The sequence below is a fragment of the Bos taurus genome, chromosome 10 (assembly GCF_002263795.3).
Source record: "Bos taurus isolate L1 Dominette 01449 registration number 42190680 breed Hereford chromosome 10, ARS-UCD2.0, whole genome shotgun sequence".
Lineage (NCBI taxonomy): Eukaryota > Metazoa > Chordata > Mammalia > Artiodactyla > Bovidae > Bos > Bos taurus.
The window spans coordinates 35,632,379-35,645,273 of NC_037337.1; the positions used below are offsets into that span (position 1 = coordinate 35,632,379).

The 12,895-nt window shown below is 41.5% G+C and overlaps 1 protein-coding gene across 3 annotated transcripts in view; it reads left to right on the forward strand.

The window, feature by feature from the left end:
* EIF2AK4 (eukaryotic translation initiation factor 2 alpha kinase 4) overlaps positions 1–12,895 on the forward strand; it is a 97,143-nt gene that overhangs the window by 41,570 nt on the left and 42,678 nt on the right. For all 3 annotated transcript variants that reach the window (XM_010809210.4, XM_002690785.6, XM_024997963.2), the window contains exons 12-17: positions 3,233–3,660; positions 4,327–4,396; positions 6,495–6,578; positions 8,605–8,727; positions 10,253–10,357; positions 12,466–12,523. In XM_010809210.4, the coding sequence (XP_010807512.1) occupies positions 3,233–3,660; positions 4,327–4,396; positions 6,495–6,578; positions 8,605–8,727; positions 10,253–10,357; positions 12,466–12,523 (868 nt within the window). The remainder of the gene's footprint in view (positions 1–3,232; positions 3,661–4,326; positions 4,397–6,494; positions 6,579–8,604; positions 8,728–10,252; positions 10,358–12,465; positions 12,524–12,895) is intronic.

Sequence of the window (12,895 nt, forward strand, 5' to 3'; positions counted from 1 at the left end):
TTCCAGCTCTTACCGAGATGGAAAACTAGTGATCGGTTATTAAGGTATGCTGCTCTTAGGTCTTGCCTTCCTCATTCCAGGCTATTTGGGCAACTTTTATTATCAGCTTCCCCTTTAGAGAGAGATTTCGATTCTTTTTTGTGTAATTTAGCTATTTTGTTAGAATTTAACAGACCCAGATTACTGTTATCAAATCCATATGAGAAATACGTCATCTTACCCATAAGAAGGTAGCCCACCATCAGTAGAGCAGATGTCTGTTTAGGATTCTGAGAGTATTATTAAGAAGCTTTGCCTGTCTCACTGTGGAAGGCCTTTTACACTGAAAAAAGAAGCAAACGAGTTTTTCTGTAGTAATCGGGGACAGAAAGACAAACTTCAGCAAGTTTTCCAAAAAACAAAGTCATAATATCATGGAAATTTTTCAGCTTTTTTCTTGAAAGTATAGATATTAGATGACTAAATAAATCTGCTTTGGGCAGATTTATTCTGATCAGGTAATCACAGTTATTTTTAAGAGGAGTGGATGATTGAAATATATATTACCCTTTTAACTCACATCATAATTTTGATCTGCTTCTTTAACTTCTTAATATTTAGATACTTCAATGCAAAACATGATCAAACTTCATTTCCTTATAATGATTATTGTTGTTGTTGTTCAGTTGGTAAATTGTGTCCGACTCTTTGCAGCCCCATGGACTGTAGCACGGCAGGCTTTCCTATCCTTCACTACCTTCTGGAGTGATTAGTAAACTCATATAACAAAAACATTTTAGTAATTTAAGCCCCGTGTTTTTCCTATGGTTTCTCACTATGAGAACCTCACAGCCCTCACACCCCATCCCTATTTTCAGGTTAAGGTAGGGCTTTCTGCTCGGAAGTCTAGAATTTCATTAGCAATTGGAGCCGTTACTGTTCATGCACCTCAGCATTTTAATAAATGAATTCCTAAGAGTTCCAGTGTACCGGGCCCCACACCACAGCCAGTGACTCACAGTGTTACCAGACCAAACTTGGGTCAACTCACCCACTCTCAGTAGAGCCAATCTACTAACACCAGGATTTAGTGAGGAAAAGTGCAGGCGCCGAGCAAAGAGTAAGGGTAGCTAATGCCCAAGAGACCCAAACTGCTCAATGGATTCCAGGGAAGCAGCTTTCTATTGGCAAGGTGAAAGAACAGTAGGGTGAGTGATCAGTTCATGGACAGATCTCTGATTGACATGGTAACAGGGTGGTGTCACAGGACTTAACATCTGAAGTCCTTGGACTCCACCTGGTCTGGGGGGCGACATGCTCATGCTCATCAGGCAGTTAGTTTCTTCCATCTGGTGGGGGTTTTATTATCTGTAAAACAATTCAAGAATGTGCTTCAGACACTGTTATCTATGTCCTTCAGGAAAGAACTAAAGATTCTGTGACTGCTCTATGGCTGATTCACTTTTTAAATAGTTCCAGTTCCCCTGGCCCAACTACTATTTTTTGGTCACTCTGCGTTCACATTCTTTCAGTCATTATTGAGCAGCCTTTTGTGACTCAGGAGAGACCTGGGAGACTAAAGCTTTTCTACAAACAAGAGGCAGGCTGGGCACATCGTGGCTGATTTATCCCGGGAAGGCCCTATGGAGCCCTGCTTGGTTACATAGGTGGTATGTGTGATATATACTGAGACATAAGGTTGAAAGTGCCAAAACTTCCCACCATCCTCCTCTCTATTAACATGGCAGTAAAAGGGCTGTCATTTTTGGAGTGCACATTCCCTACGTGAGGCTTGTGGTAGGTGGCTCACAAACCTTGTCTTTTAATCTTGTGATGTTCTTATAGAATAGATATTATCCCATTTCCCAGATGAGGGAACTGAGGCTCAGAGAAGTTATTTCATTTGCCTGAGGTTACATGCATCACTAAGAGATATCAACCAGCATTCAGACTGACCTATTTTACTAAAAAACATCTTTTGTACCACTGTTTTCATACCCCCAAAAAAGATAATCTGAAACTCATTTTTATAGTGTTCCTTTCTCATTCCTAAAAGTAGTTTTGGTATAGAAAATTGAAGCCCATGAGCCAAGCAAGAGAATGATGCTATCTTTTGTAACCAACTAGTTTTTCCTTCTGCTATGGGCAAGTTGTTAGTTTTTATCACTTTAGTTGACCTGCATGGTTGGGATTGGAATGTTCAGAAACAAAATTTTGAATAAAATTCTTCAGTCAATTCAATTGCATAGTGAAACTGCCCAGAGTAAGGATGCCTCTATGTAATATATGGAGATTTGCCTTTGAAATGTTTTCTTGTATTTTTCTTTTATTCTTAATTGTATTGTTCTAGTCCCTACATAACATCAATTGTAAATCTTCAATCTAGTAATAAAAATCAATGGGCAGTAAATGTGTTATTGCCAGTTACTTTTATTAATATTTACTGAACACTTTTCTCTGTGAGGCCTTGATACAGGCGCTTCACTCACATCACTTCATTTAATCTTCAGTCACCTTTGAGGTAAGGACAGTGGTATAAGTTCCATTTTATAGTTTAAAAAAATGAGTTTCAAGGCAGTTGTCATTTGCCCAAATTCTTTATAAGCTGATGTTTAGAATTTGCATGCAGGTCTGTTAAAACTATTGGAGTTTACTTTGTTTTTAGTGACTTTAAGTGTAAAAAAAAATATTGGAAAGAAACTAAAATCAACTTCTAAAACTTTATACTGAGTTTATAAAATAGTTTTCTAAAAACAAAGTTGGAAAAGCAACAAGGCTTATTTGGAAATGTAGATAGCAGATGTGATATTGGCAAGGCAGGGATGTAATTGTGAATAAATTAAAATGAAGATTATGAATTCCCGAGTAGTCCAGTGGTTAGGACTCCATGCTTCTACTGCAGGGAGTATGTATTCCATCCCCGGTGCCAAGAATCCTGCCTGCCATGGTGTGCGCCAGCCCCTTCCCCCGCCAAAAAAAGGCTAATACGGTAAAATGGATATTATGTTTTTCCTCAGAGTCTCCTAGCAAGCTAAATATATCTAGCTTGGGGTGAGATATTTTCTAAGTTTTTGGCAGTCACAACTTTGTTCAGCCTAAGAGCTTCAGATGTGTGGTCCTCGACTGTAGCTGTGGATTCTGGCTAAGGGGTTCCCCTTGCGAGGGGCGGGCTGGTGCAGTAGGAATGCCAATCCATGTGCGGTTCCGAGTGGCTGACCTGCTGGACCCCTCTTCCTTCCGTTCCGCGCGGCAGGTGCAGAACAAGCTGGACGGCTGCTGCTATGCGGTGAAGCGCATCCCCATCAACCCGGCCAGCAGGCACTTCCGCAGGATCAAGGGCGAGGTGACGCTGCTGTCGCGCCTCCACCATGAGAACATCGTGCGTTACTACAATGCCTGGATCGAGAGACATGAGCGGCCGGCGTGCCCGGCGACTCCACCCCCGAACTCGGGGCCCCAGGCCCAGGACGGGCAAGCCTTAGCCCAGCCAGCGGGCGACAGCGACCCGGACGGCCCGGGCAGTGTGGAGGCGGCCGCGCCGCCGCCCATCCTCAGCAGCTCGGTGGAATGGAGCACGTCAGGCGAGCGCTCGGCCAGCACCCGCTTCCCCGCCGCCGGCCCAGACTCCAGCAGCGACGAGGACGACGACGAGGAGCAGGGCGTCTTCTCACAGTCCTTCCTGTAAGAGCTCCCTGCGCATCCTGCCTCCCTGCCAGGCCCAGGCAGGGGAAGGGGGACTAGGTGGGAAATACAGTCCTGTAGACCATGTGGGGATACATGTACATGGAACTTATTTTAGAGAGGAACCAAATTAGGTCCTAAGATTTTTTTTATACCACCTGCTATCTTCAAGAGATCTCCAGAACTCAAGTCCTGAAAGAAGGAAAAGTAGAAACGTCTTCCAATTCTTTTTAATACATTTAATAGGATTTTTAAGAGTATTCTTTTTAGCTTCTAACTCTGGAAATAAAGGAACTAATTTGGAGTCTTGATATGGGGCCTACTGCAGTTCTAAAAACGGTTGCTGCTGCTGCTGCTGCTAAGTCTCTCCAGTCGTGTCTGACTCTGTGTGATCCCATAGACGGCAGCCCACTAGGCTCCTCTGTCCCTGGGATTCTCCAGGCAAGAATACTGGAGTAGGTTGCCATTTCCTTCTCCAATTCAGAACCAATAATTAATGGTCCTAAAATAAAGTTTAATTCATCTCAGAATCCATCCTAGTTATTTACATTCCTAGTTTTATTTCATTGTATCTGATTGGATGCAGTTTATTATGACCTCTAGCTATTGAATTATATATAACAGGGAATTTGGTTTCTTTAGTCTTTCTCTAATTCTCTTTTTAAGACCTGCTTCAGATTCTGACAGTGATATCATCTTTGACAATGAAGATGAGAACAGTAAAAGCCAGAATCAGGTAAATATATAAATGGAAGTGATACTATTTTATTCTTCATGGGATGGGGACATAGCAAATGTTTGACATTATACACCTCAAGTAAAATAGTAAAGCCTTAATCTGACATGCAAATATAGAAACTGTCAATTTAAAAAGCACGATTATTTAAAATATGCTACCCATGTGATTACTTATATGTCTTAATTAATCCACAAAATAAAACATGCCTGCTTTTAGAAGAAGGGAATAAATTGACATGCTGAGTTTTTTGTTTTGCTTTGCTTTTAGTGAAAACCATTTCCTAGAGGACTTGGGGAAACATTATGTGGTTGGGAATGAGGGTTGAATGCAAATTATTTGGGGAAATAAACAGCCTAATTGTGGAGTTATGTGGGTCTCTCTCACATCAGTTAATCTTGATGATTTACTCTCATCCTCTAGAGCAGTGTTTTAACACTGTAGGTCATGATCCTGTAACAGGTTATAAAATCAGTTTCAAGGATTACAACCAGGTTCATTTTATTTTCAGTGCTATATAGAGGAGTATAGAATGCAAAATGCATACCACTACTAAAAGTAAACTGTTCACAGAACTTGTCTCTTATGGTATCGTAAAATACAACATGGTCTGAAAGATTTGAAAACACTGCTTTAAGCCTTGGACCCCACTCAGTTTTGTGTCTTCCTCCACCCAGGCCATCAGAGGCCCTCGGTGCTGATGACTTGGAGTTCAGGGTGAGGCTTTGTGATCTCTAGGGCTGTCAGTAGTTGCTAGAGAAAGCTTCTGTAGCTGGGGACTGGATACAGTGACTTTATTACCAAAAATAAAAATTGTTACAAGCAGGATGCATTCACAGTAGATAAAGGGAAGTCTACACATAGACTCTCTTAGATAAGCAGTTAAATTGGTCTGAATGAAGTTTGAATGCATTAGCCAGCATTTTTTGTAAGTACTTCTCTTTTCTATTAAAATCCCCCTTAAACCCCTGAGGAAGTTTAAGGAATAACAGCATAAGTAGTCTAAGCTAACTGCTTTGGTTTTAGTATTAGTTATGCATTTAATTATTATGGGGGCACCAAATTTACAATTCTGGCTTTGCTCAAGTAAGTGAGATATCCCATGGGGCACTCTAATTGATGGGTAGAGGCCTCTAAGAGATTAACAATTTTCTACAGATAATCCCTAGAATAAATAAATAATTCAAGAGTAGAATTTGGAGAATTCCCTGGTGATTCAGTGGTTAGGACTCTGAGCTTTTACTGCTGAGGGGCGTATTCAATCCCTGGTCAAGAAACTAAGATCCACCTCCACCCACTCCCCCCCACAAAAAAAAAGAGTAGAACTTCATTGTTTCCATAACAGGTTATTTTTCCTTTAATAAATAAAACATTGAAAAATGTTTCCACACAAAAAAATGCAAATCAGAACCAGTCAAATCCTACCTAATATTTTTTCATACTTGGGGGTAGGAAAGAGTACTATGTCTTTTAGAAGAAGAAAGACTTTTTTTTTGAAGGGACATGAGTTAGAAAAATAGCTGTAGGGGACAACCATGTGAAAAAGTGGTGTGGGGGATTGGTCACCCTTAGTGGCAGCTGGGTGGTGGTTCTTTAGTGCTATAGCCAAGGGCAGTGTCCCATTTGGTAACATGATCATATTTAAATTGTTTTAGCTAAAGATGGATTTCTCATCTTCTGTTTCCAAAGTAAGCCTACCATCAAAAGTGACATTCCAGTAAAACTGTAGCCTTAAAATATAAACCTGTATACATTCTACCCCTTCTTACCCGTAGGAAGATATCAGTGGTAAGAAGAAATTGACTTCGAATCTTTCTTTGGATTGTGCACCTTTAATACCTATTTCCTGTTGTCCCTTTCATTGTCCTGTACAGTAACAGACCTATAAACTATGCGTTAGATTCTGGTATTGGCAAAGTTGCCTGTTAAGTGCAGTGAGCATCAAAAAGGACAGTGGTTGTTCTGCTCACTGACCTACCCTCCAGGGCAGCATGATGGCCGGGTATGTGGTAGGGTGAGCATAGACGACTTGGTGACAGTAATGACCTTGTTTCATTTCAGCCTCGTTTTGAGCTCTCTCGTGTTCCTCTTGTGTTAGGATGAAGATTGCAATGGAAAGAACAGTTGTCATGAAAGTGAGCCACCAGCAACCACCGAGGCTGTGCACTACCTCTACATCCAGGTGAGGCCCTGGCACACAGCTCAGTGACTCAGCAACTCCCAGCAGTTGCTGGTGAGTAGGTTTTGGGAGATGAGAGTAAGAGAGCGAGCAGAAGAGGGCTCAGCAGCACTGCCAGGGATGAACTGGCCAGAGAGGATTGCAGAATGGAGGCCCTTTCCATCAGCCTTGAACCCGAGCTCTCTGGTACCAGAGCAACAGACAGCATAAGGCAGTGGTTTCCAGTTCTAAGCTCACCTGGATTGTGGAAGTTCACATCCTGGATCCACCAGTCACAGCTATGTGAGCTCAGGCAAAGTTCTTCAGCATCCCGTGTCCCAGGACGCTGGGACATTTAATCACCTGTAATTTAATTTAATCACTTATAAATTAAATAATAGCAGGTACCTTAATGATTTGGCTTCCCTGGTAGCTCAGAGGTTAAAGCGTCTGCCTGCAGTGCGGGAGACCTGGGTTCAATCCCTGGGTTGGGAAGATTCCCCTGGAGAAGGAAATGGCAACCCACTCCAGTATTCTTGCCTGGAGAATCCCATGGACGGAGGAGCCTGGCGGGCTACAGTCCATGGGGTCATAAAGAGTCGGACACGACTGAACTGAACTGAACTAATGACTTGTGAGGAATAAACATAGTAATGTGTGTAAAGTAATTAGAACCATACCCGAGGCCACAGGCGCTTGACTGCACACGTACAGAAATTCTGTTTTGTCTAACAAGTTAAATCTGGGCAAGTAAGTTACGAGGCATATAACATCCTCGTGTGCACAGAAGACACACCAGCCTGGCTTTAGGAAAGTGGCTTGTCCTGGAACCCCTGAGGGATAGGAGAACCAGCTCCAGTGAGGCATTGCTAAAGGTAAGCCTATAGGCTTTGTCCTGCTCCCTCTCCCAAGGGCCACATTCTGGACAGTGGGAGCCTGCCAGCAGAGGGACAGCCACAAACCAAAGAGGAAAACGTGCCTCTGGCCCAAGAGAACAGGACTGTGGGTCATTATTAGTGTTTTCAATCACATCTGCAAGAGGCAGATCTTTAAATGTGAGATTCAGTACTATGCCAAAGAAGGAACCCTCAGACAGTGTAATGTTTCAAAAGAGGTTAGTTAGGTGGCTACTTTACAGAAGTTGCAGCTGGTTTTAGGTTTTTCCTAACATAAATCACTCACACTCATGGTAAAATGTTTGTTTCCCAAACTGCTAACTATTGAGTAGCTTCTCCATTCCAGGTACTCTCTAAAGAGTTACAGTGAGGCGAAAGTGTGTAAGGGAGGTGTGTGAAGTGCAGGTACCAGCATGGTGTGGGAGGCAGAGGCCCTCTGGAAGACAAGTCAGAATTTGTAGATATCATTCTGAGCCTGGGAGGGTATTTCTCTCTTTTAAAATGACATGTTCCTCTCTTTAAAAGCAACAACAAAAAAATCCTTCATGAGAAATCTCAACTTTGATGCTAGTTTGAAACATACAGTCTAGTTTCATAAATCAAATGCTATATGTTGATCTAGGACTTAAATGACATTGCCTTGTTTTCTGACAGATTAATACAGTCAAGCAGGATGAGATAGAGCCCTTTCTTGAATATTTGGATATTTACAGAGTTTTACTCTAGACTTGAAGGCCGTTGTCATTAATTTAATGTACAGATGAGAGAAGCTAGTGACATCATTGAATTACTAATTAGCCCTTCTTGAAAATGTGGGCTTGGAAATGATCTTGTAAAACTAAATAAAATTTTATATAATTCTAACTGTTTTCGTATTACTTGTGACAAGGCTTTTAAAGTCTTTATTTTTTAATAAACAATAATATGAAAAATAAGAATGATTTTGTTGGCGTGCTAAGAGTATGCTTCTTCCCCCCAGTTTGTTTTTTTTTTTAACACTGTTGGTTTCTTTTTTAATTAAAAAAAGATAAGCCTTTCCTATAAGTACTTAAAATCTGTGGTACGTGTTTTAAAATACAGGATTACACTAATTGCCATTGTTCTCCTTGACTGAAACTGTCATCAAATCCTGCCTGGTTCGTTCTTATCTATAGATGGAGTACTGTGAGAAGAGCACTTTACGAGACACCATTGACCAGGGACTGTATCGAGACACCGTCAGGCTCTGGAGGCTTTTCCGAGAGATTCTGGATGGATTGGCTTATATCCATGAGAAAGTAAGCTTGGCACCATTTCACATCTGAAATACTTCACATAAAATTTATAACAAAAGTAAATATGAAACTTGAGAAAAACTGAAATAGAGGGAAAATTATGGGTATTTTGAAATAAATCTATTTTTACAGGAAATAGAACATACCAAAAGGTAAGAAAATAGCATAAAACCTCTCAGTTCAGAGAAAACACTGAAGGATAGGACAGGGGTCAGCAAATTATGGCGCAGGAGCCCTCGCCACTTGTGTTCATCCTGTGAGCTAAGGACGGCTTTTACAGTTTTAAGTGGTTGTAAAAAAGATCGAAAGAAGGGTAATATCTCATGACACCTGAAAATCCTGTGAAGTTCAAGCGTGTGTCCCTTAGTCACGTTATGCTGCATCCTGGCCGCGACAGCTTATGTGATGCCTGTGGCTGTGCTTGTGCTGCTGCTGTACAGTAGGTAGTTGCAGCAGAGCCTGTGTGGCCCATAAAACCTGAAAGATTTATTATCTGACCCTTTACAGAAAAAGTCTGCCAGCCTCTGGGTTAGGTGGAAATATTCAAACAAATATGGAAGGTGAGGAGGCTTCCCTGAGTGGTTTAGAGAAAGTGAATGTATGATTGATTCATGCCAAGGTGTGTGATTCTGACTCAGTGCTGCCCTTCCAGAAAGTCATCTAGGAAGAGCAGAGAGGAGACTGAGAACATAGCTTGCCAGATGTATAAAACGGCACTTTAAAACTAGAAATTGTCGTCATGATGTAAATGCTAATGGACCTAGCTTCAGGATGAAACGCAGCTTACGTTTTAAACATGAGATTCTCTAATGCATTAGCATAAATATGTTTTTTTTTCCCTGTGCCTCAAGTTTCTTTAACCCTAAAATGTTTATACTGTACTATATTTATACTAAAAGACCAGGACTCTAATTTACAGACCCACTCCAGTACTCTTGCCTGGAAACTCCCATGGATGGAGGAGCCTGGTAGGCTGCAGTCCATGGGGTCGCTAAGAGTCGGACACGAGTGAGCGACTTCCTTTTCACTTTCCACTTTCATGCATTGGAGAAGGAAATGGCAACCCACTCCAGTGTTCTTGCCTGGAGAATCCCAGGGACGGAGGAGCCTAGTGGGCTGCGGTCTATGGGGTCGCACAGAGTCGGACACGACTGAAGTGACTTAGCAGCAGCAGCAGCAGCAGCAGTTTATAAATAGAGGAAGAAATGAACATGGTGTTTTTCTCCCTGACCAGAACAGGGAGACATGATGCAGCAGAGAGAAAGATCATTGAAAGTCTGACAGAGGGATGCCGAAGGGAACCGTTTGGATCAGACCTGATCAGGACCACCAGCAGGTTGACTGGGAGAGGGTGGCAAAGGCAGTTGGGAGACATTACAGAGGCCAGACAGCCTAGACTAGCATGGTCTGCAGAAGACGGCCTCATCCGATTTTTATCACTAGGTTGTCCTTTAAAACAAGGAAACAGGAATGATATAAGCTGTTCTTAGGAAAAAATATTGTTGGTTTCTTTACTCTCTTCCATCAGGGAATGATTCACCGAGATTTGAAGCCTGTCAACATTTTTTTGGATTCTGATGACCATGTCAAAATAGGTGATTTTGGTTTGGCCACCGACCATCTAGCCTTTGCTGTGAGTATTTTTTTATTCAAGTGTGCCTAAAAACGAATGCATGTGCCTTGATTATCCTGTCTTCTAACATTCTCATGAGTTCCCTGAACTCTGCTGTGTGATGCCCAGGACGTATACAAGCCTGAAGGGGTGGCTGCAAATTATCTTGCAGACTTTGAGATTGTGAATATGTTTTACTGAGTGCATTCCACTTGAGAGACATACAATTATGAGTTTGTGGGTGATGTTTAGGGCAAAGGCATATAATACTTTATGAAATGATTTGGTATTTTGGTCTACCATGCCAGACACTGGGCAAGATGTTTTACACTCCAGGGACTTTTAACTTAAGGAAATAAGACTCAAAACCCATGAAACATCAGGAGAATGAGTTCTAGACAGCATAAGTCAGAAAGTATTAATGTTATTCACAACATTGTAGTTTAACAAACAAAGCTAAAACAATGTGAGCGAAATAGTCATATAAGATTAAAAGACTGAAAATTTACATATGTTTTTGAGAATAAAGAAACACTGTATAGAGAAAAGAGCATTTCAGATGGGCCTGAAAGGACAGGTGGGAGTCCAGTAGGCTGGGATCGAGGGCAGGGCCTGGTGACACCAGAGTCAGGGGTTCCAGAGAAAAAGAATGGCATAAACAAAGCCCTAGGGTGAGCAGACATGACTGTCGAAGGCCAGCCTGTTGTCTGGTTGGTTGAAACTATGAGGGTGTAGGGGAGCCATGAAAGAAGATGGCTTAAGGTTGGGGATTCTTGGAGGTGATTGAATACTAGGGGAAGAATTTTACTTAACATCATGAGCCAGAGCTTAAGGCACCAAAGTCTGTGGTAAGCACAGTTAATTCTAAGGGTGGTCAGAGGAAGAAATTAATGGTGAGAAGGACCAAAGGGGCTAAATTAGAAGGTGATGTTAGAAGGTACAGAGAGGGAGGGAGTGGAAGGGGGACAGTAAGGACTGGGTCCTGACCAGAATGGCAGCGAATTCAGAGTGCTAAGACCAAACGAACGAATTTAATTTGAGGTCTCAGCTTTCGTCTACAGACGGTCTATGTCTGTCGGCTTTAGTCTGTAGACAGACATTCAGTCTATGTGTGTCGGCCTTTAGTATATAAGGGCCTCCCCTATAAGGGGGCCTTCCCAGGTGGCACAGTGGTAAAGAATCTGCCTGCCAATGCAGAAAACGAGGGAGATGCAAGTTTGATCCCTGGGTGGGGAAGATCCCCTGGAGAAGGAAATGGCAATTCACTCCAGTATCTTGCCTGGGAAATTCCATGGACAAAGGAGCCTGGCAGGCTACAGTCCATGGGGTCGCAAAGAGTCCAACACAACTGAGCAACTGAGCACATGCACGTGAAGTAGATAAGAGCTCAAGCTCTGGATGCCCACTGCCCTGGGCTAGAAACCTTGGGTAAGTTATTTAATTTCCTAGTATCTTTTCTAAAACATGTGCCTAATGTAAGTACCGAATTCACATTTGTCACCACAATTAAAATAAGAATTTAGGTGAGCCCTGGAACAGTCCCCAGCTCTGAGAATGTTATAGCTGTTGTTATCTGTGGCAGTGCTTATACCAGGAATCCATGGAGTGATGACAGAAAACTAGTGATTCGGGTTAATGCAAGACAGCACTGTCACAGATGTAGTGGAGGAGGTGAGGCTCCCTAAGAGGTATTAGCAGCTCTGGAGGGATACATTTGGTGACTAGCCTCTGGGACAGAAGAGTGAAAATTGATCCAGATAAAGTAATAGCAGTGGGAAAGTTAGAAAGTGAGTTTGTTGTTATTAGTCTTCTTTTACTCTTTCCAGTAAATAGATTCTGTTTTGAAATATGAAAATAAATTAGTTTTGGTAAACTTTAAGGGGTTCTGCCATGAAGGAGGTCTTCATGGCAAGGTGGTGAATTGCCCCTCTCCTTGACCTCGTTGGGTTTCCAGTGAGCCCTACATTAGTAGGCTAACTGAACTAAAAAAATTTATAGCTCAGAAAAGCATTATTACAGTTGTCCTGGATTCTTTGTAGTATCTTTTATTCAGTCTTCATTTAGAAGTGATAATCCATTCCTGTGGAATAAACATTTTAATTTGATATTTGGCTTACTTATATTTTTAGGCTGACGGCAAACAAGATGACACATCAGGAGATCACTTGATTAAATCAGACCCTTCAGGTAAATCCAGAAACTTGTATTTAATTCATGTGTTAATAAGCAGTCCACAAAAATTCCTTTTTTCCCTTTTTTTTTTTAACATACAAAAAGCTGTACATATGTAATGTATACAACTTTGAGGCCTTTTGAGGTACATGCACACTTAGAAAACATCACCATAATCATATCCATCACCTCCAAGTTTCTCCCTGCCCTCTTATTATTACTATCATTACCAATTTTGTGATAAGAATACTTAACAGGACAGTTTTAAATATGCAATACAATATAAAATTTCTCAATTTGAAGCCTGTTTTTCACTTGTTAAGATTTTATTCTAAAGCAAATTATAATTATTCATTAAGTTAACAAAATTATGAACATTCTTTTTTT